We start from the raw sequence: 27,917 nt of genomic DNA, 5'->3' as shown, positions 1-27,917 counted from the left end.
AGCCAAGCCTCCATAAGCCTCATAAATTCCCCACTTTCCATTTTTCCACTGGTGATATAACTTAGTAAATTGCAAAAACATTCCTTGTATATGAAGTTATATTGTAAGAAAAATACATGCACAGTAGTCTAACACACTAGTGATCTCTCAGAAGTGTAAGTGAAAGATGTAATGAAAATGACATCTACACCTGAATTTTTGTGTAGAGTTGAAATAGTAAGTCATGAACAGCTAAATTCTTAGAGATATTATTATAAGAGGAACTCTAGGAATTTTGTTTCCTCGTATCAGAGTCTCAAAAGTTTGTTACAGGTTTTCAAGTAAGTAAATTAAAAAGAAATGACAGCTTGAAAAACTAAATTAGTAAATATTTAGATTTTTGCAATTTATACTCTTACGTTCTTAAGTTGTATATATCGACATCTAAACATAAAAAAACATTATTTGCATGAATTAACTTTACATCTTAGCCCAATTTTCAACAGAAATGTCTTATTAATTACCTCGTCAATGAAAGTGATGGATCCATTGACTTTCACTATGCCTATTTGCTCACTCTGAAGGGAAGGGTGGCTACGGATACGAAGCCCTGCACTGTCCTTGGCCACAAATTTGCGAACCTAAGAGAAGCAAAGGAAGACAGTAAGGAAGAAAAAATTGGAACAGAGCTCTCAAAGAGTAAAAAGAAATAGGTTTAACAGATTCTGAAATGCTAGTGACAAGATGGCAGTCTTAGAGTTACAGTTTGTTGCTAGTTTCCCATGGCTGCTGTGTATAACTTCGCTTTTTTTATATCACCAATAAAGTCATAATGTGCAAAAAAGCCCTAAAAGTGAATTGACTCAGTCTTGGAAAGATCTCTTGTTATACCACACTATTCAGTACAAGCTTCCAATTCTTTCAACTGCTCCCCCCTCCATTTTATTCATTCTTGCAAGTTTCAAGGGTTTTGCCTTTTCAAATTTAGTATTTCTAGTAACCGATCAACCTGGGATTACCTGTTCTCATTTGTGCTACCGTAATATTGTTTAGTCAGCTTCTTGGCCAAAATTTGATTTTTTTTTTAACTGAAGAGTTTAAGTAGCCATTTAAAAATAGAAAAAACAACAGATCTTTCTACTTCTTTATTTTTCAAACAAACAGCTATTTCAATAGTTCCTCCCTTGTTCATAAGAGGGTTAGATCAGATGCTCCTTGTTACTAGTTTGATTTACTACAGCCCCCCAAATTGCCCAGTTGTTGTTCTCTATCATTTTTTTTCTCCATTCAAACACATTATCAGGCACCTGTCCCATAGAGAACAAACATAAGCCATTTTGGTCTCTGGTTTTAAAAAGTGCATATTTTCCATGCATGTGGTATACAACCTTTTTCTTGGAAAGTTATTTTCATACTCCACATGTAAAACTGAAAAAAGTATCAACCGAAGTATGGACTCAGTCTTTAACTTAACATAAAGCGCAGAGTGATATGGAAAGAATAAACTCAGGAAAAAGTAACAGCTAACTGCATGAAGTCGTTTCTTTTTTTCCTAAAGAAAGTATTTATTTTAAGAAATGGTATTTATTTTAAGGCTAATTTAAAAAAAACCAGAAGCATGTGAAGAATTTCAACTGTAATGTACTCCAAAACATGCAAGGTTTTGCTTACTAACAATCCTGTTACTCCAAGAATTTAGATTTCTCTCAACAGGCAAAATTAAGACTTCCAAGGTCATTTTAAAAATATAAGGCTGAATCACTGCTGACAGAATTCTCAACATAGACAAGCCTATAAACAAAGCCTTGCAAATTAGGGGTCTCTGCATTATTACCCCAAAATATTACTTCAGAAAATCATGTGAAGGGTTGGCTAGAGCTTGGATTAAAAAACTTGAATTTAGAGGAAGAACAACTCACACTCAAGCTTTGGATGTGCACAGGCCTGGAAAGAGCATCTTTCCCCTTTGCAGCAGCTAACTAGTTAATAGAAAACTTAATGCTGTAACTACAAACTGTTCAGGCATCAGATCCACTGACAGACAATACAACAAAAAACAGATTAAATGTTCTATTATGTCCATTTCTGACCATCACGAAAATCTTAATTGTCCGAGTCTTCTTTCTGCTATAGCACCTCTTTGCTTGGAATATTTCTCTCTGGCACAATGGTTCAGTAACTCTGTCCTATAACAGCCCCACAGTCAGTTCTTCCTTGGAGCACACACAAACTGGATTCCAACTAAAAGAAGCGACTAATGCAGAAAGGCTTAGCAATTAAGATGTACATCAGTGCACAGCAGTTTAAGAGCTTTGTTGCCATGCCTTCTTATTTGCTGAATCTGAAAAGAGGTACTCCTAGTAGCACAGAAAACTGTGTTATATAGGATAAAGCAACCTTAACAAGGGGTGAAGGGATGCACAAAACCATTCCCTGCCCAGAGCTTTTGGGTTTGGTGGGGTTTTTTCAACTGATGCTAGGTACTTGTTCAGTCATGACAGCAGAAACAGTCAAAACATGTTAGTGACCAATCATTCTGGTACCAGTCTTGCCCCTTCCAATTCAGCTAAACTAGGCCTGCTTTCTTCTAGTTGGTTCCAACTCCCCTGAATTACATTACATAGCTTGAAAAATGTTTCCCTCAATAGCATGTGGAATGGAACTTCCTGCAAATTAGTTAATCTAAGTTTCACAGCCAATGAGGAGGCAGCAGTTCTTATGGGTCGTATACTCCAGGCTGAGTCCAGATCACTATGGTAATCTCCTTTACCAACTTGGATGGACAGGAAAACCACATTTTCATCTGACTTCAACAAAGTCTAACAGAGAATGAAGAAATCAATACAAAATCATAATACATTATCCATTTTCAACTTGTGATTCAAGTAAGGTTTGACTACAAAATTGGAATGTTCCACTGCCTCAATGAAAATATTTTGGTGTTTCCAGTTGAGAACAGATCACTGCTGAGAATGCACTGTTAGTGTCTTTTGGTTATAACTATCTGAATTTTTGGGCTGACAAAGAAGAGGAAGAGGCTTCTGGAGCTCAACTAAGCCCTTTTTCTCAGCAAAACATGATTTGGTATATTGGACTGTCTCTGATACATGTCTAATCTGCGTTCTTGGCTTCAGAAGCATGGAGCACAGTGAAATAATTACCTTCTGTATTATTTATAATATTGCTGTTCATACACAAAGAATTATTCTAACCCAGTTTGTTATGTGATTTATTATAACACAGAACAAAGAAGACTGATAAAATGATTTACCATGAAAGGTCTAGTATATTTTTGCAGCAGGCTCTACAGATGCTATATACAGAACAGAAAGATGGCTCCTCTTTCAAAGAGACTACAACTTGGAACAAGAAACAAGACATGCAAGCAGAACAACACAGGGAGATGATTGAACACTAAGTAATGCCTCAGAACACCAGAGGCCTAACTTTTATCAAGTACTTTTAACTGTCATGAAGACTGTTACTTGACAAAATGTAGCTATTATGTATGAACCAGTCACCTCAATTTCCACTGTAGTAATTGAAAAGAAAGACAGCACTTCCATCTAGCAATTTATGTCATCTTAGAACAGATGTTTCTTGGTGACAGCAAACACCATATACGATTATCAGCTTGGATGGATATATATTAAGTTCTGTGAGCGGAATCTCACCCAGTAGGAATTGGGAGTTTCAATTAAGATAATGAAGTAACCAGGAAGTCTTCCTTCCAAGAGAAGGGAGAAAGCCTAAAAGTATTTTTTTGGGGGAAAAAAAAAAAGCAACAAACAAAAAAACCAACAATGAAAAACCCCAAACGCAATGAGGGATAAAACATAGTGTAGAAACTAAAGGTAAATTTTTTATTTTTATTTTGAGGTGTAGGTCCAGGGAAAAGAATCTTGTTAGTGGCAGAAGCAGACACTAGATGCATTTACAGATTGGGGAACCATATAACAAAGTTACTATCTCTAGATTAATCTGAAAATTGGAAAAGAACTAAATCAGGATGCGCTGTGTAGGTAAGAAGTTGGCAAACACCTGATCCTTTCTGTAACCATGTATTTCTTAGCCACCTTTGCAGTTGTAATAAAGCATGGAAGGATAACCTTGTGGTATTTCAGAATTCCACATGTTTTAATTCATGTTTATTCAATTAAAAAAATGATTCAGCACCTCATTTAACAACCCTTCCTTTGCATCTAAGAGGAAGTGGAAGATGGTTCCCTCATCTGGGCATTTTCCTTATAGGACTGCCACACCACCTTTCACTTTTCTTCTGTTATTTGTGTCTACTTTAGTCCTTCAGGGTGGAACTATAAGGTGAAATGGGGAAGTCAAAAGCTACAGAAAGGGTAACTTTAAAAAATAAAACCATGATATTCTAAGAAAGGAAGATACCACTAAAGAAAGTAATTTTGGATTTTATATTGACTGAAGAAAGATCCTTATCACAAAACAAACAAAATCCTTGTAAAGCCCTTTGTACAATTAATTTCATACTACAATATCAAAGATAAAGAACTAATAATAGTGCAGAATGCAGTCTGTGACTTTCATAAGAGTTGTACAACATTTGTGCGACAAGCCAAGACTAAGGCACTTTTTGTAGAGCTTCTAACAATTTAATTAATGGATAGACAGAAAGAAAAGAGAATGAGTGTCTTTCATTTTATCCAGTATATTAATTTCATTCCATTCAGCACATTAAAGTGATTTGCGAATATCCATAAGTACTGTACCACTATAACATGATAAAGTATGTATTAAACAACAGTAAAATCCCACCCAAATATAACTATCGGGGGTGGGGTGGGGTTTTTTTTCAGTTCTTCAAACCTTGTTTGGCTGAGGCTCTGCTTTTGGTTTAATAAGTTGGGTTCCAGGAGGTATCATTCCCTTTGGAGGGTCTTTTACTTTCACTTCTAGTCCAGCATCTATAAGCAAACAAAGACTAAGTTTAAAAAAATATATAAGGGGATATATCAGTCAAACAGTAACTACAGTTTATCTGTGCTACAACTCAGAGTAGGCAAAATAACCACTTGCTTATCTGTCTGCCATAAACAACACTTGCAGTTGCTTTCATGTTGTTATTTGATACCTGTTACACCTTGTGTACACAGCACTATTAAGTAATTTTGTATCCTAATAGTGTCTGCAGGGCTATGTTTCAAGGAATAGTGAACACAGAAGAGTTTGATGTTTGAGGGGGCAAGTGAAAGATCCTGGAGAGGCAATAGCTTACGCATGCTGTACTGCTGCAGATGCTAATCGCAAAATGTGAAAAAAAAGATAAAAGTCTTAAAAACCAAGTTACGCAATCAGAAAAGGCCTGTAATCTAAACAGCCAGCATCTTTAATTAACACCACTGTTATAAAACCAGAAAGTACCGGAAAATATTTCAACATAGTAACATTCTCAGATTGTGAAGAAAAATATATGTAAAGAAACAGTTCAAACTTCGGTAAGATGGATGTAACCTTGAGTAATAATCTTAAAAGAAATAGTCTCAGCAATCACTGTTAAAGTCAAACTACAAATTAATGGTCTCAGTAGATCTTTTTGGTTTTTTTGTTTCATTTTACAGGGTGACCCTTTGAAGAGCAACAACTTGAAAAGAAGCAGCCCAGCCAGACCTAGTGGTAAAACTGTTGGTTTCAGTAACATTTTTTTAAACAAGTGTGGAAGTAACAGAAGGAATCTAGAAGTACCAAGAACATAAAAGGCTTGAAACAGAGGAGAAACTAAGTGCCACCAGTACTTAAGCAGTTAAAAAGCTGACAGAATTATGGGTCAAGCATAGGTACATGAAAGCTTGAGAGGGGATAGTAAGATACTATGATTGAACCAGAACAGAAGTTACATTGAAGAAGAATAGCATAGATAAGTATTAGAGTATACTCACACCTGTTTAATAACCAAGGTCAACAACTGTATTCTAGCATTTCTAAAAGTTAACCCTACACAATGACTGAGGATAGTAGAATCCATGTAAAAATATAACAGCAGCTGATTCGAACTACAGTGTAAAACTTGTCTCCAGGGATGGCAGACTGGAAAAATTACAACAGAGTGCACTGGAGGCTCCTATGAAGGAAAATGTTCCTGTTTGAGGAACAAAGATAAGATTCATAAAAGACCATTAATGGTTATCTTCTGTAGGTAGCACAACACGGAGCATCCCATTCCAATCCTATGTGAAATATGTGTGTTTGTATTTCTGAGTACCACTTTATGTATTTACAAAAGGTGCTGTACAGTATTGGGAAAGAGGAACTGCTGGTGCTGGCAAACTCATTAAACCCTCCTATCAGATCTGGGCTTAACTACAATGCCTTCAATCTCTCTACTACCATCTTCACCATGCCACCACTAAGACTAACAAGAGAGTATTGAAGATACAGACTTTTTTTGGGAGGCGGAATCTTTCCACCACATGCTATAGTATCTCATAGTATACTCCCAAGGACCAGCAAGACAACTAAAAGATTTTCAGCATGGAAGAAACCCAAAGGATTTAAAAATTAGTACAAATAATTGATACTTAGGGTAGAGTATCAGTTAAGACCACACCTTCTCAATTCTTCACAGAAGAAATTACATTATTTACTCCTGCACGGTCAGGAACAATTTCTGCTTTCCTTAGGTTCCTCAGTGTTTTGGGTTTTTTTTTTGTTTGTTTGTTTGTTTGTTTTTCCACCTTTAACTATACATCTCTGTCACTCTCAGCTGAAACGAGACATTTTTCTTGCAACAGTGAGAGTAGGTAATAAGATACTCTATTAATCTGGTAGTCTAACCACATTATAAATATGTGATTTGCCACATATGTCCCTATTTCCATAACAGAATAGCTGTGGTCTTTTTTCTCTTTTGAGAAAGAAGAGAGAATTAGATAGAAGGCTTCTGAACCAAAACTTGGGTGCTAAGTTTTGCTATGAACTGTAATAATAAGTCTTAGGAGCACCAAGACATACATTTATCAGTATACAAAGTGGATTTAATACAAATTTATGCTTAAGTATAGTTAAAATTAAGTACCTATTTCAATGCCATCTATAGTAACATGAATGGTGTAGAGACCAACAGCTCCAGGAGTCCAGTTCGCACAGTATGTACCATCATTATTGACTCTGATCAACATGTTTTCACTGGGTCTAGGCATAAAAAAAAAAAAAAAAAAACCCAAAAACAATTGAAATCATTAAACAATTATTGTCTTCCTGGAAATCATCTGTAATACTTAGTTTGAAAACTATTTTTTCTGTCAGATCATCTAAATACCATTTTCCCCCCATCCAATGTATGAACCCCATATTATTTATTATGAAGTTATAACCCTCTGCCACATTTATTTATAGCAAATGATCAAAGAACACCTTCAGAGAGTAGATAATATGAATAAGGAATCAACATTAGAACAATTAAGAATGAAGGATCTTAAACTAAATCTCTAAATTTAAGAAAAAAATACAATAATACACAATTTTTATAGTGTTTCTACCCTCAGACAAGATTACCTGGCAGTGAAGGCTTGTGAGTCTGGGTGTAAGCAGAAGTGACAGGATATGCTAATTTAAGTCCCTAATAAAAAGTAATTTTTTAATGTTTACCTCTTTGGTGTTGGTGAAGCAAAGCGTAGTTCTTCAAAAGAATAATTTTCATATGCCTACAAACAAATTAAATTCAACAAACATAAAATCAACAGTTACCAGTTATACTACAGTCATGAATAAAAGAAAGCAGAGTATTTTCTCAAAGAACACACTAATCTAACTTTACACTTACCAGAAGCATTGATCAGGGAACCAGAAACAAATTCCAAAACACAGAAACACAGACATACATATATATACACACATGAAAAAAGTATCTTCACTTTCTCTTTAAATTGCCATTATTCAGATAATAAAGATAGCTATTGCTAACAAAAACCTTCGTTCACAGTCAAGTCTTTGAATCTCTTCTAATCTCACTTGTATAGAAAGCCTTTGAACGCAGGTAGTGTCTTGAAGACCATGTGAAGATAAGAAAGCAGATGTTGCAGGTCAAAAAATGCAAATCAGCCCAGTGGATTTATCAATGGAATTTTGGATCCTCTTTCTTTCTACTCAAAGTGAAGAAGAAATTCCCTCTGTATTGAGGTGATATTTCCATTGATTCCCACTACAAAAAAAACTGGTTCACTTTCACAGATTCTTGTGAAATAACTGCACTGATAAGGCCCATAGGAAGTGAATAATGCTAGTCCTAGAACTGCACGAAGTACCTCAGCAAGAATCTCGCTGGGCTGCAATGGTTGCTGAGTTATGAGATTCCCGTGTTAAATCAAAAACAACAGGGGAAGAAGAGGTGAGATAAGAACATTTGAACATTCATGCAGATCAGCCATTTTGGGTCTCTATACAAGGATATAGTTTTGGGTATCAGTGCCCCAAACATGTCATGTTTTGTTGTCACAAACTAAGAAGCCAGAGTTTCTAATCATATTTGGATGTTTCTATCAAGTACTGATACAACATGCAGGCTGGTATAAAACAAAAAGGACCAGGGACATCTGCATTTTACACTGAAATGAGTGCACTCAGTAATGCAGGGAGGGAAGTAGAAGAGAATATTTACACTTTCTTGAATCAGTAAGGTTGTTAACAAGCTAATCAAATACAGCAGGTAAGACATTTGCATCTCCTAGAATGTCAGACAGTCCTTAATTTAAGCAGTAAAATATCAGCTATCTTCTGAATGAAAAAAAAAAAAAAAAAAAGTCAAAGTTTTGGATGGCAAAGACTTAATCTGAAAGGAACCTCTGGAAGATTCCCCAAGAAATGTGTTAAATGTAGAAGTTAAGCATGTTTCAACAAGAGACAGACACTTTTTGTATTTTACCTTGGTGTGTGTCTTTCACTTTTTAACTTTTATCTTTACAAAGATTTGTACTATTATTATTTATTTATTATTGCTAACTAGCTAACATCAAGCATTCCTCACTCAAAGGGTCCATCAAATCTAGAAACAAATTTCTAGACACCTTGTACTTGCTCCACCATCATTTACTCCAGAGCATTGAATGCATTGCAAGATGTGCCACCATAACAATTGCATGAGCAGATTTGACACCTATTACTGGAAAAGAAGCAGCAGGTACCAGTGGCCAATGGTTATCAGAAATTGCATCTGGGTTCCAACTTTGAATAAATAATGTATTTTTTTTTCCCCACTCAAGTCACTGGTAAAATTACCAAGTAGCATCAAGCCAAGAAGTGATCTTTGCAGTACCCCAAATAAAAAAAAACAACAGACAAGCCAATCACACTTGTCTCCTTGATATACACTCGCTGGCTGTAAACACCTTTTCAGACACGTGATTTAACAAGTTTTTAAAGCATTTGTTGCACACCATACTGATTTCATAGTTCTTTCATTGATCCATTAAGACACTATTTAGTAGCCAGTTACGCTATTTACATATAGCTACTGTAGCACTATCCTCTGCAGAAAACAAACCTGTACCCTCTAAAAGATGCTAGTTTGCTGATTTCCCCCCTCCATAAATCCATACTGATTATACCAAGTCTTATCCTTCTCTAACTCCTGATTAATGAGGTCTTATTAAGTTGTCCAACCACTAGTTATACACATCATGTCATGTCTCTTAACTGGGTCAATATGTTACATATATGTAAGCTTATCACAGGTGTTAAATATATTCAAATCAATACTAACTGCTCAGTTTTCACCTCTTTAAAAACTGTTCGTGGCAAAGTCTCTGAGGTGATCCATTTGACAATGGCTAATTTCAACAGATGCTGTTTAATATTTATGCATTGATACACAAATCATTTGTATGACCTTTTTACTATGCTGAGCTCTGATTTTTGTTCTATGTTCACCAGTTCTAGTTTTTAATATGGCTTCACTGCAACACTCCAACTCCATATGGATACATTGGTTTGGCTTCCCCTCCACCATTTCAGTAGCTGTTTTCATTTCTCCTGAGTGACTCAGACTAGTTTGTTAATCAGTGTAATCAAAATCAAAGACAACTTTTCTTTTTAAATGCTAATCCAGTTTATAACTGCTTTAGAGATCAGGCAATTGGCCCTTTTGATGTACCTAGTTTTCTGCTGGACTTAAATATAATCAAAGTAATTTGTAATTAATGTAGTTTTACATTGTCACCAAACTGAAATGTACTTTTTTTCCTTCTCCTTTGCACTGCTTTACACACTTTGAATCCTGAATTTTATAGTTATATTGCTAAATTGACAGTAATTTACCTTCATCATTGTAATAGCAATATATCGAGCTTCTTTCACTATCATTGGCTCGTAGGAAGAATCAAGCTTTGGTGAAGGAAGCCCTCCAAAGGTCATGTCACTGCTAGGGGAAGCAGCTGTTGCAGGACTCCCTGGTATCCGCTGCACCTTTTTAACTTGTTCTTGTTGTAAAGATGTTTTTTTCTGAGAAACAGGAATAGCTTTGACTTCTACCTGCAATAAGACATGCAATACAGAACATGATTTAGGGAGAAGACACACACACACATTCTTTTATATCTGATAAGTTACAGCAACAAAGTGCTTAGAGTACTCACTATAAATCCAGCTGTGTCAAATACCTATGTGTCTACACTTAACAATTTGCAAAGCCAAGCACAGCACCTCTGAAAAATGTATACGTACAGGAGAGAAGCACTCAAATGACTTGGCACATGATCAGTAAGGGCCAGTGTCAGTTCTGCCAGTCCCAGACCACTCCCTGGGAAGCAGCACATAGTCTGGTATGCCTAGCTAAGATTTCCTACAACACAAAATGCTATGAAGTAGGAAGAGAGCCTTCCAAATGAGTGCACAGGTTTCAGAGTGAATCATCGGGGCCTGCTAGATCTGGATCAGCAGTGGCCAGACTGGATCTTGGCTAGCTTTGCCACCCTACTACATCAGCACTGTACATTTATACTGTGCTCTTTAATGCATATTTTAACTGACTTTTTTTCCCTCTAGGTACCACAAACCTCCATTAGTACAGGTAACAGTCAGCTGTACCTGGTTTTGTGAGGGATAACAGACTATCTGGAAAATAAGTATGCATCACTCATCCTAAATCTGCAGTAAAGTATGTTTAAATACTGCAAATTTCATGCACTGTTTTATCAAAATTTTACTTTATTTACTGAAAGTTACATATCAGTGCATTGCACACTGAATGAGTCCAACAGAATGGTTAAATTAGGATTTTTGTTACTTTAATATATTTGTGAAGAAAAACAATAATTTAATAAGAAATCCAGCAATAATTTTGATGATGATATTTTGACATATCCTTTTCCTGATTGATAGAATAAAATCACTAAAGAGTTTTCTACTTCCTCTGTTACAAATTTAAGTCATTAACCACACATATAAATTTCATTCAAGCTGTGTTTGTGACTAAGCTGATTCTTGTATTACTGTTGTACTTACTGTTCATTAATGAGTTTACAGCTCACTGTAAGATAACTCAGTTATTACATCCTATACAAAGAACATCTGAGAGCTCTTATCACAGGAATTATGCCTTTGTAAAAGGTACTTCATCTACTTTTGGGCTTGAACAAAACCAACTACTCCACAGTAATAGTGGGCTTTAAAACATAGATGTAACCTAATTAGAACTATGTAAAAACAATTTTGTATTCAATTTGTTCTGTTTGCATGCTTCACTACTTCAAATCAAGCAGCCAACTTTTACAACGTATCACATAGGTTTTACTCCAAAGTGTGCAAATATTTTCCAATTCTACCTGAGGCGGTCATGAAGACTTCCTTTACAGTACTTCAACAAGAACAAAAATTTTTAAAAAATCAGTGATTAACTGAAAAGGCTGAAGTAAAACCCAAGAAACCCAGACCTTGCCAGTTATCTTATTAATTTCAAAGACTATAGAAACTTCCAAATATTAGAAACAGAAAAGGGGGAAATGCTGTTCTACTCTAAAATAAAGTGACTATAAAGGGGTCCATCAATGTGCTTCTGATTCTTTTTTCCATCACTTCAATTTATAATATTTTTTCCTGTCTTACAAGTTAAAAAAATGGATTCTTGTCACCTTACACATCACCACCATCAAACACCGCCTACAACTGATTATTTCCACAACTACACATGTATAGCCCATTACAGACAAGATATAAATGGCATGAAATGGTGTTGGCATAATCGGAATTTGATAATTTTGTGGATTTAGAGGTAAGAAAGTCTGACTACACTGAATTTACAAATGCCACTTTCTGCCCTATACAAGAGTATTCTGTGGAATATCTACAACAAATACTAAAAGATAGCATGATAAAGTATAAGAACAGCCAAGATTACAATAGTTACCTTCATATTAGGAACATGAACAACATCTCCATACTGGTCTTTTGTTTGTACTGTAATAACAGTTGGCCAGCCACATCGAATGTCATCCTTATTCAAAATCAATGATGTTTTTTGAGGATCAGCATATGAATCTGGCTGAAGCCACCTATAGCAAAGAAAAACACCTGACATTAAACTTTCTTATAGCCCCCCAAAAGATAAATTCTTACTCTGTACAAACATGACTTCCAGCTAAGAAAGGATGCAGAAGGTCTGAATACATAAATGCTTTTACCTAATAAATTAATAGAAACAATACGGCTATATAGTTTTACTTAACTAATATTTGATGTAAGTATTAAAGCTCTATAGCTAGTTGTATAGACAAGCAACAGTGCACAGGTTTTAAAATTTAGCAGATAACTACACATTTTCTATTTTTCTGCAAAGCTTAAACATTACAACTATGAAGTAATGGGTTTATTCATGCAGCACACAAACTTTTACCTTGCAAGTCGTCCACCACTCGATCCTGGTACACAAGCAATGAAATCCTCCAGAAATGACTGCTCATTGCTTTGTACCTGCAGTGGAAGATTTCCTTCGAGAGCTTCCAAAATGGTTGGTGAGTGAGATAGTGCCAAGCCTTTCCCAAGAATGCCGGAATGAGATTTGCACACCTTTTTTTTTTTTTTTTTTTTTGCAGAGGTTGAGGTGAGGGTGAAAGGATGGAGACATAAAACAGCTTTTCAGTATCTTACATGTAGACACTTTCCCATAACATGACCCAATTGGTAAAGACATTTTGGGCATTAAAAACTATTCAAGGAGGAGAAGAGTAGATAAACTTTATTCTGACGAAAGTTTAAACAAAAAAAAGTCAGCTCCGTCTATAAAACAATAATTTACGTCAAAAGAAATTAAATGAGCTTGAGTTGAGGGAGATTTTCTGGAGGAAAGAATAAGGTAACATGAACTTTCATGTTAAGAGTATCCTAAACTGCTGAATTGTGAATGAAGAAAGCCATTCTGAAAATGTGACCAATGAGCATGTTCCAAAAGAAAATAAAAGGCGAGGGATGTAACTTACAGAAAGGCAGATCTCAAAGAAAGATATTTTTGGGTAAGACAAAGGAAAAGAAATCCCTTTGCAAGAAGGGAAGGAAGGTGGAAATATGCATAAAATACTTAACAGACAGGACTAAAATCAAAAGTGAATCCATTACTTGCATGCACACTCCTAGCTCACTTTTTGAATTAGAACATGGTGGGTCCAAGAACAGATTGCTGAAAAATATTTCTTCCAAGGAACATCTGATTCCTCCTAGACAGTTTCTGTTTACTATTCTGTCATCTAAGGCCTATGCAATGGTGTCACACTGTAGCACTGATGTTTTTCCAGCAAGTACTGTGAAAACTGAATTTCAGAACAGTTGCCCTGAAGATCATTAGGAAAGAGAGAGAACATGAAACCTCCTTTTTCACTGTTCATCATCAGCTAGGGGCTATAAATACGGAGTTACTGACCAGCATTAGCTACCATCACAACAAAATACCATCATCAAACCAGAACAACTGCAATCATATTATTTGGGAACTGATAAACGTTACTGCTCAGCTGAAAATGTTTTTCTGCAATTACAAACACATGAAGGATTAATTTTGGTAATATTTAAAATTTGCTAAATAGTGCAACTTAAGCCAAACACTTAGATATTTTGAAACATACCTGGTCATCTAGCTTTCTGTGCGATATTTTATGCATTTTTTTCTAACCGGATTTATTATGAAAAAAGATTTAATGTAAATACTAAACTTCTGTAAGACGTTCTTAAACTGTTTTATAACCAGCTGGATTCCCTTCTATTACAGAAACCTCACAAGTGATTTTTCTCCTAAAGCAGTCAAAAAGTTTCAATGCAATTATGTGCTTAAGTATGTTGCAATGGATAAAAAGCCGCAGTATACCTGTAAGGCAGCCTCTTCGAGTATCTCAAGATCTTCTTCAAATTCATTACCTGCTGTAAAAATATAAACACATATTTTTCATAACAATAATATTGACATTTATCTCTGCATTATGGAATGTGAAATTCAATTCTGTTTAGTGAAGCCTTTTATATTCCAAAATTTAGGTTTGCATGATGATGTGTAATATTGTTTAACCAGCAGCTGAAAGATTAATATTTTCAAGTAACACAGTAAACATGCAGTACTGTGTAGTTCAGTGCACAAGCAAATAAACAATATACATTACACAAAACAAAAATTTGGTACTTCTCTTCTTATCTCCAAGACAGTATGTATGGCAAATCTTTGGATGTGACTGGATACTTTCAGAAAAAGATTCTGGGAGGTCAAGATGGTTTCTGGGAAGCAGTACCTATGAGTATGCACCAGCTGCTCCCTTTTAAGAGCTTACCCTAGTAACAGTATTTGAAAACCTGATAAACTCTGCACAATTTTGTAAATTATGATTCCTCCTAAAACAAAAACTCAAATACATTCTATTATACGACATTTCTTTCTCACAAATACAACTTAAAAGTCTGATTCCAGGGTGACCAGAATTGCCAAACACAGTCTTTTAACAGAAAAGTAAAACAGATAAGGTTACCATATTTCTACTCTCTCTCTCAAAAACATGTCAGGCAATTCTACTAGTCAGAAGAGAGAAAGAGAAATTAGAAGAATCACATCCTAAGGCATTTTTAAAATTCAAAGAAAGATAGATATATAAAGACTCTGCTCTCAGAAATAACTTCGACCAAATTTGAAACAATTAAGTAATAATGTTAAATACATCAATCAATTCCACATTGCTGTTTAAGTTAGATCTTTGTCACAGACCAGATCTCTCTCTTGGGAAGTATCATCTTAAATTTAAGTCTTGGAGAACTGGCAAGGAGGAATTGTGATCTTTTGAACATGATAACTCTAACAGTATTTGGGTGTACTCTCAGAGATAAAGTTTTCCTAATACATGAAGGAATCACCGTCTGGTCCATGTTCTGTTGGAGCAAAAAAGGCTAAACCTTCTTTGATGTTCTTTCAAAACACTTTTTTTCCTAATGGTTCTAGAGGAATAGTTACACAAGTATTTAGCTATTTGCATACAGAATATACCCACTACAACAATTACTAAAAAGCAAGGTACCTCTTTGTGAAGGATAACCTCCTTAAATTCAGTACACCAAGATAAATCATGCAAATAAAGCTGAAGATGGAGGGGTCCTACAAGGATACCAATAACAACCAGTAACTCTGATTTGAAGACAGTTCAATCATTCTATTTTCCTTGACAGAAAGTTTGTGAAGTCTCTGATTGTCTTCATTGAAATCACCATGTATTAAGAGCACGTAGTTGGATCCAGAGGTCTAAAGAGTATCTGGGAAATGGAGCAGGATTGACTTCGCCTAGTTTTGGGCAGTGAAGCATGAGATAATGAGCTCAGACTTAGGTATTACAAGGTATCTTTATAGCAAATGGAGGAGAAACAGGCTCCTCCTTTGTGTGATTAGTTTAATTTTTCCTACATCTTCATCTTAGGACGACATGAACCATTCCCTGAAGATGTCTAAATTAACTCTAAAAGAAGGTTAGAGCTACTAGCTTAGATATAGATACCTCACTTCTAAATGCCGAAGTTCAGGCATTGTAAATTAAGTTACTAATTATTTTGTGGGGTGAGCCTTTTTTTTATGTTACCTTCTTTAGCCTGTATACAACCACACACGGAACAAAGGTAAAATTGTAGAAATTATAAAATAAAGTATGAAAAGTCTAATAAAAAGGGCCTTTCTGGGTGTACACATTACAAGACAGTCTTTTATATGATTATATAGGTTTTTCTTAAAGGACACTCCATTCCATGAATAAGATGATACTGCTCTGCAGGCAAGCAATAGCAGTAATACAGTATTTTTTAAGACACCATTTCACTTGCAGCAAAAGTTAGAAGATACATAATCTAGAATGCAGAAAAAGAAAAAATAGTCTGATACTAAGGCATGTAAATGTTGCTCTAGAAAACCACATTTTTACCTCTTTTTCTGCCACACTGTTTTTCTGAGACACCAAGCAAAACACTTAAACAAAGCAAAATTACAGACAACTGAAAACCATCTTAAAACAGCTGCACAGTGGTTTCCATTTGCAAATAATACCACTGCTGCTTATAATTCATCAGTTTTGTTTATTCACAGGGTCCAGTAGTCTTGTAGAGAAACAATACACACTTATATCATTAGCATTGTAATATTAACAGCAACACTAACAGACTTGGCTGAAGTCCTTGAGTTGGTGTTAGGTGAACGGTCAGATAAATCAATTGGAATTACGTCAGTAATCAGGAAACTCTTTACAGGCAATACACCTCTCCCTCCTCTCTTCCAGATCATACACAACCACTTTTATAGGTGGCTGAGACTGCATAGGTAACTTAACTGCACACTTTATTTCAAACTCCTATCTGAAAGCATATAAAGCCAACCTATGTACAACCTACTTTCCCTTCTTGTTTTAGACATTCAAAATTAGAATGAAACAAAAAACCTCTTTAGACAGAAGTACAAAGTTTTAGAAAACCTGGGAAATTAGGTTAGAAGCATTTCAATTTCAGCTTTTTTTTTTTTTTTTTTTTTTGCATAGGAGAACAGCAGGATAAATGGGTACTAGGGAAGTCAACAAAACTAGGGAGTTAATGCGGCTGTTTGGAGAATAAGAGAAGAGAACACTATTTAAACTATAGAATTGCCTGTACTTTTGAGAGAGAAATACAGATCTACCAGTGCAATTGAGGTGCCTATTTACAACATAAAGTAAGAAATTTGCACATTCAAATACACAAGCAAAATACCAAGTTAAAAAATTCAAATTAGGTTTTGTGCTTATAACTGCATACTGATCAACGCCCTCCTGTTCAATAATACATGCTTCCGGTCTCATTAACAATATTTGAGCTCTTGTTTGTGCTCCTAAATTAAAATGATCAAAAAGATATCCTATTCTAGTTTATAAGCCTGGTTCTGCTATACACTAATGTTAATTAGGAGAAAATGCTATTACACAGAATATGGCTGCATCATTAGAAGTTCTAGTTCAGTCTCCATATCCCTTAATTTTCATAAACTCATATTTTTACTTACATTTTAAATTGCATTTGGGTTACTATAAACTTTTATTTACTGCGTCTGCTGTAAAAGTATGTATTTTTTTTGTAACTGTAAAAAAACCAACCCTACAGCAGAAATATTTTGGGCTATAAAGTCTACAGATGCAGTGGTCACTTTCAATTTTAAATGAGTAATTTTAAATTTTGCAATTCAATGCTGCAGGTATTTTTCATTCAGAAAGGTGTGGAGTGCAGGAAGTAAAAACAGTGAAAGAGAAATACAAATAAGATACCTGCACATCTGTGAAGTACCACGAGGAAACTGTAGGACATAGCTCGTACACTGATACACTACCTGTGGATGGGGTGAGTTGGTTCAGATTTAAATAACCAGGTTTCCCTCCTCCCCATACACATATGAAGGGAACAGTGTAAGCAGAAAACACCACCATTTTATTATTTTGATTAATTCAGTTTTAAGAATCAATTTTGTATGATTATCTCTAACTATAAGCAACATTAAGACTTAAAGGTAGTATTAATTCACAAAACCAGGAACAATGATGAAATAACAAAGTATATTCTTTGCGTAGGACTTACCAATAGGAAGCGCTAGATCTTTCTTCATCAAAGCTGCTGCACATGATCCTCCTAAATTTGCCAATTCTTTCTCCAGCTGAATAATACCCTTCAAATTGAAACAAATTATAAAACAAAAATAGTGTCTCAGAAAATAGGACAATGAATATGTTTCCCTGACACAGCTTTATCCTAAGAGATATTAATTGTGTGTTCCAGTTTGAAGTTTCTCAGTGATACACTACTTGCCATACAGATACTGTCATGTTTTGCTGTGACATGGGCCAGTGTACCAAAATTTTTAGAACAATTTCAACTTAGTAAGAGTATTAATAAACGGGTTACCATACTTCTGGTAGCCTAGTAAGAACATCTGAAGATGATAATTGTCTTTTGTCTGTAACATTAAAGAGAAAGAAAACTTCTTAATACAAAAAAAAAATCTACCGATACATATGCAGATTGCAAAGCAATGCTCTTCTAAGCTGTATGTACCATAGATACCACACAAGCTCGCATTCCCAGCTTGTTTAAAGGTAGTACTGTTCATAACTTTTTTCCTCTTCCCTTTCTCTAGTTAGAGAGGCAAGGATAGGAAAAAGATTCCAGAATTTCCCTTTCTCCATTTTAAATCCTGGGAGATGCCCTTGACAGTTTCTCCCTTCTACTTGTGCTGGAAAGTTATTTCTTCCCATTGACGTTGCTGTTCTAGGGAATAAGACAACTCCCTCCCTCCCACCCGACTTGTCACTGAAAACTCAGGAGAGTCTCTCCATCAGTATCTTTCAACCTTGTTCTCAAGAAAAAAAAAGAAAAGACCACCCACACGTTTTCAAATACATGGAGGGAAGGAGGCTGGGTGCAAGGAATGGGGGGAGAGCAGTATGGCTAGGGAGGTTGTAGCTACTTTTTTAAACCATGAAGAAAGGCATCTTATATTTTCCCTTCAACCTGTACCAGCTACACACAGGCACAACCTCTTTAACTTTGCTTACAAAAAGCTGTTGACACTAACACCAATTTTTAAAATTTAAAGAAATCTGTGAGTGGTTCAGCACACCTCTGACAGATGCCTCTCATGGAAGAAAAAAAACCCCAAACCACCACCAAAAAACAGCGGACGAGATGGGAAACCTCCATCTGATGGATTTTCTAGGCAAACTGACAGAAACTGGCAATATATAAAGTAGGCAAAAAAATTGTTCTTTTGGAAAGAGCCTTCAAAATCAGTAACCCTAGACTTTCCTTTTATTCTCTGAGACTCCCAAGCAGACTGAAAAATCCCCAAAATGCATTTTAAACTAAACTCATGACAAACTGCATCTTTAGGACTCAAACCAGCAGGTTCTGAAATAGCAAGCAAGTAAAGATGGGAAATGTGGATCAACCCATCAGACAGTTCCCTGCTGTGTGAACATCCTTCAGGCAGAAGGCAATTTTTGCATATATTTTGTGCATTTAATAACGAGCAGCAAAAAGCCTTCCCATTCATCAAAGCACAAATCTACAATTTTTGCAAAAATCCTAGGTTTAAATGAAGTTTAATAGTTCAACTACACCCAACTCCTCAATGCACTTGCTCACACTCAATGACATCTTCTTCCAGTTTTTGCAGAGACGTCCCTAACAATGAATGTCATTCAATATATTATAGTTAGGTAACAGAACCAGAAGCGTGTCCTTTGGAAGGAGAGAGAATCAGATGTGCAAAAGTTAATCCCACTGACTTGAATTAGGTCTTACTGATACTTTGTTCCTTTGAGCTACAGAAAACAGAGCGGTCACCAGAACATAGAGTTCTTTTTCTACCAGTGGTAACACTTGAGAAAATTGTCAAAGTTCCCAAAAGAAGGAGAAACTTGCATTGTGTCCCCCATTGCTTAATCTAAGTTACTTATGGAGGCTTTAGTCCTGAGATGCCAGGTAGTTAAACACTGTAAAATTTGCTTTTCTATTTATAGAACTTTAAATTAGAGTGTTTGGGCTACAAAAAGGTATGCTTGAAAACAATTACTTGGAACTTTTCTTTAGATGATACAGTTAACATGTGGCCTGGCATGTTTTAGCACTGAGTGTCAAAAACTTGCCAGCAGCTTTGTTTGTAAATGCCTTTAAAAAATTAATGACATATATGAATCTGCATCTTTTCTTCTGCTTAAGCAAAAATTATTGTTATTACTCAAACACAGACTAGTTAGACTATCTATAGGATTTATAAATCTGATTTGCTGCAAACCAATAAGATCATCATAGCTAATAATCTTATGGTATGTTTTCTTATCTAATATGCTACGAAACCCCAGAGAATCTCAGGTTTTGAAAACCTGAAGACATGATTTAGCTTGAGGAGAATCCAGGAATAAGATGAGGTAAATCTCCCGTGAGGGTTATAGTGTAAGCAAGATGCAGACCTTGTGAAGTTCACGTGCAGCAATAGGCCCAAAGGCTCCCAAGATAAGGGAAGGACTATTTTTCTGGAATTATTATAAAGCATATTAAGCATTTTTAGCAGTCTCTTAAAATAAGCCAAAATAAAGCACTGGCCCAAGGACTTAAAGAAATTTTATCTTCCATTTGCAACAAAGAAACAGTGGTGGAAACCACTCATGTCCTTAAATGCAAGATGAGGTGACCACTGTGCAAAATCTCACGTAGCCTAAATGAGCACAGCATTTCCAGGGACTCTGAGGGTTCTGGTATGAGTGAACACTGGAAAAATAATGCAAGTTTGCCATCCCATAATTGGCAGTGACAGTAAAATACTAATCACTGTGTATCTGAAAGCCTCAATCCTTTGGATTTCTGGTGGAAGACTAGGTCAGAATTTTTGGAAATTTCATATCCCTTTGACATACTAGATAAAATCATGCTATGTATTTGCAGACTGTCACAGTCATTAAAAAAACCAAACCAAACAAAAAGCCATTCCAATAATATTCAGGTCAAAGAATTCCAAACAAATAATGTCTGTAACAAAAAATGTTAAGAACTTATATGAAATTAATTTAAAAGTATTTTGCTAATGTTATTTAGTCAGAAGTGGAAATACAAATATTTTTACCAAAAAACCTGGCCTTGTAGGAGAGAATTAATAGGTGCAGCAATTGTGGCCATTTCACTTTTTCCTTACCTCATCAGATCCTGGACTAAATTCGTATCCAATTGCATAACATTTGAAACCATAAAAACAAGCCTTTTCATCCTTCACATAGTCTGATGCAGTCTCCAGAGAAAAAAGAGCTTCATTTCCTTATAGGAAGTAAAAGGAAACATAAAATAAATTAAAAAAAAAAATAAATTAATATTTCTCCTCTTTTTGTATGCCTCTTCAACATGAGCATATATGAAACCCAGGCTTTATACAAAACATGTAAAGTAAAGCCATGAATAACACACAGATCAATACTTCAGATAAGAAACCTAATGTAAACATCATCAATTGATGTACAACCAATGGCTCATAATGACCTCTTGCCAGCTTGGACAAAGACACTACTTCAACTTTGTTTTCTAAGATAATTTTGCAGAAAAATCAATTTTTCTTCCACTATTTTAATAATTCACATGACTAGAAATTATTGCAGTATCTATTTATTACCTGGCAATACTAATACCATGGTAGGCCATCCTGAAGATCCAGAGAATTTTTTCAGTTCTATCCATGAATTAAGGTTTTCAAGAACAGAAGCATGCTTTGGTCCAAATCCCAGACTTTGTGCAATTCTGACAGGAATTAGTAAACGAAGAACATCCTCTGATTGAGCAGTGCCACACTGAGTGTCAAACTCTATTGTTATCCACCTGACACATTCAGGAAAAGTCACCTAAAACAAAAGAACAGTCTAATTATGTGCAAGTTTGGGGGGTTGTTGTTTTTTTTTAATATTTATTTCTTCATTTCCATGAGGTTTTAACTCTTCAGGCTATGCAAGTGATTCAATTATGTAATTCTGTACAGTTGTTTTGATATGCTTTAGATTAACATTAACCTAATTTATTCTTTGAAATTCAGATATACCTGAAACATTTTATATCTTACAGAATTATAATCATGCATTATAACTTACGTTCAGATGAAGTATTTGGACTTACGATACCATTTGTGATTGTTTTTAAGAACCCTGCACAGAATCATTAAACAAGACAACCACAGAATACTACAAACATTTAACTCTCAAATACCTTCTAAAATGCAAACTTCAACAAACACATTCAATATCTGTTTTGTGCAATCCTAGAAAAGTACACAGCAGCTGAATCATACTTGTGAATATGGCCTGCAGCACAATAGCATAGAGCTACAGAAATTCAAAAGCAGTAACAACTAAGCCTAAGGCTTCAGATGAGCTCCATAAACTTTCAGAACAATAATAAGCATCATTGCATCAGGAAGATCATATGATAACTACATTTTCTGCAGTGGATGTCTTGCTGTCTCACAGGACAGGCAAGTAGAATAGTGGAATAGTAATGACCTCCTGCAGCTTTTACTTGATTCCAGGTTTGCTACCTCTGGATTTACAGTCGTGGAACTAATGTGACTACAGAACTCACTATTTCAAGAACTGAAACATAGGATTTGATTTGTCTCTCAGGCTTGTAATTTATGCCTCAGCCCTTTACTCAACTAGAATAAACACCCTTTCTCTATTGACATTGAAAAAAAATCTAGTTTTATTGCAATAGTCACCCACGTAAGGCAGAATGATTCCTACTCAGAGTGACTTAACACAGTTAAGAGGACTTCAGAGACTTCAGCAATGCCAAATCATGGTCCAAGTGAAAGTAATTATTGAAGAATTTAAATTGGCAGACCAGCAATAGCCAGCATAGGGATCTCTGTACTATAATACATATTAATTTGACTAGAATTGACATTAGGTATTTTTACAAAGCATTGTTTTAGCATTAGGTAAGAAAGTCTGAGATATGATTAGATAATGTATACATAAAGACTTCCAACTTCTACAATCTGTAGAGAGAGCAAAGAAACTGTGTGTGACAGTAGGAAAATCTAAGACTGAGCAAATTTAGGGACTTGCAGTAAATACCTGCATTAGGGGGTTAAAACTATACTAGTTTCCACTATACTTACTGGACAAACAGAGGTTTCTCCAGAAAGCAGTACAGGTAACTGTCTCCTATATTAGACAATATGAATTATCATCCACAGCAACAATTTTTCAGATAGTAAATGTTGACAAAACAAAACCCACATGTCAAAAGGTTTTAAGAAACTGCATGCACACTTAGAAATGGTGCTTACCTTATAGTGTGTAACACAGGCAGGTTTATAGGGATGCTCACTTTCTACAACAGCATAGTGATTGGAGGTAGTACAAGCTGAAAGCCCTTGTTCCGGTTGGTTTCCAGTGGTGCTGTCTGTAGACTGATTTGGGTTAAAAGCTGGAGGGGCATATTTCTGATTCAGAACTGCCACGGAAGGAAGTAACTGTTGTACTAGGCCAAAGACCTCAACAGCAACCTGTAACAACACCACACACAATGACTGGGTGAAAACAATACTCACAAACTTACATTTCTCTACAATGGGTGTTTTGGATATTCTCAGAATATCACTACTTCATTCATTCATTTTCCAATCCTGCATCTACGCAAACCTGACAGAAAAAGCATCTTCACATTAATCTCAAGTACTCCTCTTGGAGACTTGCCAAAGCTGAAACAAAAATACGTACACAACTGCTAGATACCTTCACTAAAACACCTTCTACTAAAAAGCCATAACATTAACAAGCAATAAGCATGAGTTGACAGAAAGCAAATACCATATTGAAGTCAAAATCTAGTTATACTTTGTTTTATAACAACGTTAATATTGTTATTTTCAAATATTCAACATATTTTAATGCATGTAGTGTTAAGCATCACTTTGTTCCCTGTAATATTTATAACATTTTCAAAGGATAGGAACACTTCTAAGGCAAAACACTTGGTTCTAAACACCAGTTCATCACAGTAACAAGGTAACTACAATTTAAAACTATTTTTAATGAAATGAATCTGCTAGATTTCAAGTGGCCAGTCCTCTTTCCTCCCCCTTTAAGGAGAAGTCAGAGGAGAGCTTACAGTTCATGAAAAAGCAATAAAAGGCAATAGTGTCTACTAGCTGAAGATTAATGACATTTGCAAATCTAATACCAGATTTCAAGTATGTTCCAGACCAGGCACATGGAAGAACGCTATCCCACTGAAAAGGTTATTTTTATTTATAGCTGACATCTTCCCATCTCCAAATTTGATAGAAATAATCTTAATTTAATGAGCAGGTACCACTGCTTTAGATGTTTACTGTAAAAATAGAATTCACATAATATAAAAAAATATTTCATCCCACCAATATTCATCAATGAGTCACAAATGCAGATCCTTCTAACTTCTTGTCTTTTCCTACTGTTAAAGCCTGTCATCTTTCCCTCTGCTTCCTTAAGGTGTTTTTTTCCATAATGACTTCAATTTAAGTTAAAAAAAAAAAAAGTAATTTTTAAAACATCATGTGTTTTTAAAATTCTTTACTCTTGGAAAATGTATGAGTCACATGGTCAAATATAAAACACTAATTCATAAAATCATAAGAAATTAGGATGTTCAGATTTTCAGAGTAAACCGTTTCCTTGTATAGCATTCTTAAATTTCTACAGTAATTTCTGTTGAGGAGCATACCTTGGGAATAGCTGCTGCTACTGGTCCTATGTAGGCTATTATGAGGGGAAGCAGCATTGAAAACAGACTGGAAGAGCTGAGTAATTCTGGAATGTCTTCAGCTAAACAAAGATAATTACAACACAGGTATTATTAATAAACGTACCATGGTTCAAAACACATCTTATTTTTCTGGTTTGCTTCTTATGAGTTAAACTTCTAGTTTCTACACTAGTTTTTACTTCAAATTATTTTTATTATCTAGGCATTGTCAAATTCTAAACCTGCAAAGTTCACCTGAGACAAATGTGCCATTATATACAGTTCTCTGTTAAAAAATTTCCCCCTCTTAGAGCCTAAGTTTATTGCATTCTTTGCCATTTTGTGAAGCTGTGTTTGTACTTTCTACGCTATAAAAGCTAGCACAAGCTCCTCCTGGCCCTCAAAATCAATTTCTATAGCACTATGTAATATTCTGGACATTTTGACTAGAATGGCTGAAGATGGTAGCTTAAAACCACTCAGTTTTAAGGCTAATGTCTACATTTCTCAAAAATGGATTTTTAAGTGCTTATAAATGCATTACACTCACCAGTCTTCCTGATTACCACCACTGTGCAAAACATGCAATAAAATTTGGAAATGACCCACCATAGCATATCTTTTGGAAATTAAAAAAAAAATAAAAAATCTTACCAGCTTTAATATACTTGCTAAATCGATGAGCAAATTTATACAAGGTATCTGCCTATGCTATATCAAGTGCAACTCAACGACTTAAAGTTACTCACAGTTTGATACCTACAGGAATGAAAGGTTAGAAGAATATTCTTTGGAAAGCAAAAGAGAAATATCACAATTTTTCTATCACTGATATTCTACTATTATCTTTTGCTATCAAAGAAAAGTTTTGAAAGCCAATTTTCAAAAGCCTTACCATCTACAGCAAGAGCCCTGTGCAACAGGTCTTTGGCTGCTCGTACAACAGCACTCACAACAGAAAGAGCCCTGCTACAGTTTTTATCTTCTTCATTAGCTTTGTTCAAAAGCTGTGATTGCAGATCTCCATCATACTCACTCCTGGACAGTGGATTAAGTTAAAGTAAGTTCACAAAATACAAAATTATATTGAAAAAACATGACTGAATTTTGGCATAGATCAAGTGAAACAATTTATGATAAGGCAATAATGGAAACAATCAAATAAACCATACAGGATATTTTGGAGGCAATGCCTCAGTGTTAGCCCTTTGCAATCATTTTATTTTTATTTGGCAGAAAATATGAAAAGCATTTTCCAGAAATGTTTCTTTTGACTAGATGCCTTTTAAACCACAGAAATGTATTAATTGCTATGCTCTTCCAAGCACAGCCACCTATCTTGATAAAAAACAGAATAACACTAAATGCATCACAGAAACAAGTAAAACTTTCAATGGTTATTTCTGCAGTATCGTAACAGGGAAAAAGATTCTCCCTCTCTATTCTAAAGATTAATTTTGGTTTTGGAATACCCTTAATGAATATTTTTTTCTTTGAAATCCACTCTGTATGTCAAATCAGGTTCTCCTAAACAACATTACACACAATACTATTTCAATAAGGTATATAAAAGATCTGGTTTGATTTGCTTTTTCAAAGCAGTCGAATGATAATTATAAACTAATTCAAGCCCTCAATATGATAGTGAGTAAGCTTTGGCACAGTCAACTAAAATCACTTAGCATGTAAAACAAAGTTTCCCATTCTCCTTTGGATTTCTTATGCTTGTCCAGAAAGATTTGATCCTTCAAAACATCATTCCAGAATATTAAGATTCCAGGACTGGCACCTCAGCATGCTCAAAAACTTTACTTGGAGCAGTTCAGTGCACAATAAGGATACCTATCCTTCCCTGTGACTTAAATTAACCACCCTTGCAAAGAGATTTTTTTTTTTTTGGTCAATGTGTCCTAGAAATGCAGTTTTGCTGTCAGCCTCAAGCCTTTTTAATTTAAACTTATTAGTGACTGACAGTGGGTGCAATTCTAACTGTGTACTTTTCCAACAAATCCTTCCAAAGCATTTCTGCCCATATCAGAAGTGCATTAACACACTTCTTTTGGTATGGCCTTTCTTGGCGCTTGCATAAGCAACAATTCTATTTGTATTTGAGCACCCTTCAAATAAAATCAAGTTGGAGGTATTAGTTGATGATGAACATTTGTTCCTTTACTGTAGACAAATTGAAACCTCAAGTCATTATATATCAAACTGGGAATCCTCAAACTGACTAAGTCCATATCTATAGTCCTCCATCAGATAACATTTAAGTTTCTGTTGTCCAAGCAGACTTCAAAAGACATTGTGATTACAGGAAGCAGTCTGCAAATTTTCCAAACAAAACTTAATTTATTCTGTAACAGTTCCGAGTTGTGCCATTGTAGTCCTTCAAGTGCTTCTTAGAATTTTCTCACAGTTGAAACAAAAAACCTGAGACTGTTCTGATCTGAAGACAGCACTTTGGTGTGGTTTTTTGCCGTATGTTAGCTTATTATAAGGTAGAATGCCTTGAAGCTTCCATTTACTGAAGTTTTATGTCCTTTGCTTTTCTGAAATCAAAATAAATTGTTATTTCTCCTTTAATCCCTCTTTTGCTTATACAAAAGCAGAAATTCTAGGAGAGGGAATACATGTTTTTCTTGTCTTCTTTCCTCTTTCTTAGATAATATGATACTTCATAATAAAATTCCTCCAAACACTGGAGGAATTCCCTAAACACAGATGTCCAAGATCCCACAAGACTAAATCAATGAAAGTATCATGACAAGCACCACTGTAATTCCACTCTTTGATAAGCAATTACTGTTACTACTGACAAGCTGGATCTTTGGGTCTTTTGACTACAGCCAATCTCATGTTTTAAAAGAGTTTAGAACTATCCTGTATCTTCAAATATACTTTTATTATAATTTTGCTGGCAACTTTATTTCTTCATATTTTAGGTCCTTTAAAACTTTAAGAGCAACATGTTCTTGTGATTGTTAGTCCAAAATACGTCACTTATTTTAGCATTACTTATTTTATCTTCTTCATCTTTTATTAGGTAGGTATATCTCGCACATAATTAAATATCAAAGTAAATTACTATTCCTTACTCCTTTTATTCCTTGGATCTGCTGTTGATCAGCGTTTTATGACAAAAATTGAGACTTGAGTAAAAGGCATGACACGTTTTTTTGCTGTACAGATAATGG

At 35.1% G+C, this 27,917-nt stretch overlaps 1 protein-coding gene across 25 annotated transcripts in view; it reads right to left on the bottom strand.

Annotated features, from left to right (window-relative positions):
* MYCBP2 (MYC binding protein 2) overlaps positions 1-27,917 on the bottom strand; it is a 201,492-nt gene that overhangs the window by 67,973 nt on the left and 105,602 nt on the right. For 21 of the 25 annotated variants that reach the window (XM_075046016.1, XM_075045994.1, XM_075045995.1 and 18 more), the window contains 14 exons: positions 25,619-25,761; positions 24,703-24,803; positions 23,285-23,503; positions 21,617-21,842; positions 21,149-21,267; positions 18,040-18,127; positions 14,294-14,346; positions 12,833-13,005; positions 12,347-12,491; positions 10,261-10,473; positions 7,597-7,652; positions 7,025-7,140; positions 4,819-4,916; positions 504-620 (listed from right to left, as the gene is read on the bottom strand). In XM_075046016.1, coding sequence (XP_074902117.1) covers positions 504-620; positions 4,819-4,916; positions 7,025-7,140; positions 7,597-7,652; positions 10,261-10,473; positions 12,347-12,491; positions 12,833-13,005; positions 14,294-14,346; positions 18,040-18,127; positions 21,149-21,267; positions 21,617-21,842; positions 23,285-23,503; positions 24,703-24,803; positions 25,619-25,761 — 1,867 coding nt within the window. The remainder of the gene's footprint in view (positions 1-503; positions 621-4,818; positions 4,917-7,024; positions 7,141-7,596; positions 7,653-10,260; positions 10,474-12,346; positions 12,492-12,832; positions 13,006-14,293; positions 14,347-18,039; positions 18,128-21,148; positions 21,268-21,616; positions 21,843-23,284; positions 23,504-24,702; positions 24,804-25,618; positions 25,762-27,917) is intronic. The other 4 variants (XM_075046003.1, XM_075046010.1, XM_075046009.1 and 1 more) reach the window with 1 other exon arrangement.

The sequence above is a fragment of the Buteo buteo genome, chromosome 14, assembly GCF_964188355.1.
Source record: "Buteo buteo chromosome 14, bButBut1.hap1.1, whole genome shotgun sequence".
NCBI classification, from domain to species: domain Eukaryota; kingdom Metazoa; phylum Chordata; class Aves; order Accipitriformes; family Accipitridae; genus Buteo; species Buteo buteo.
Note: the sequence above shows the minus strand (reverse complement) of the source record. Positions and strands in the feature narration are given on the sequence as shown.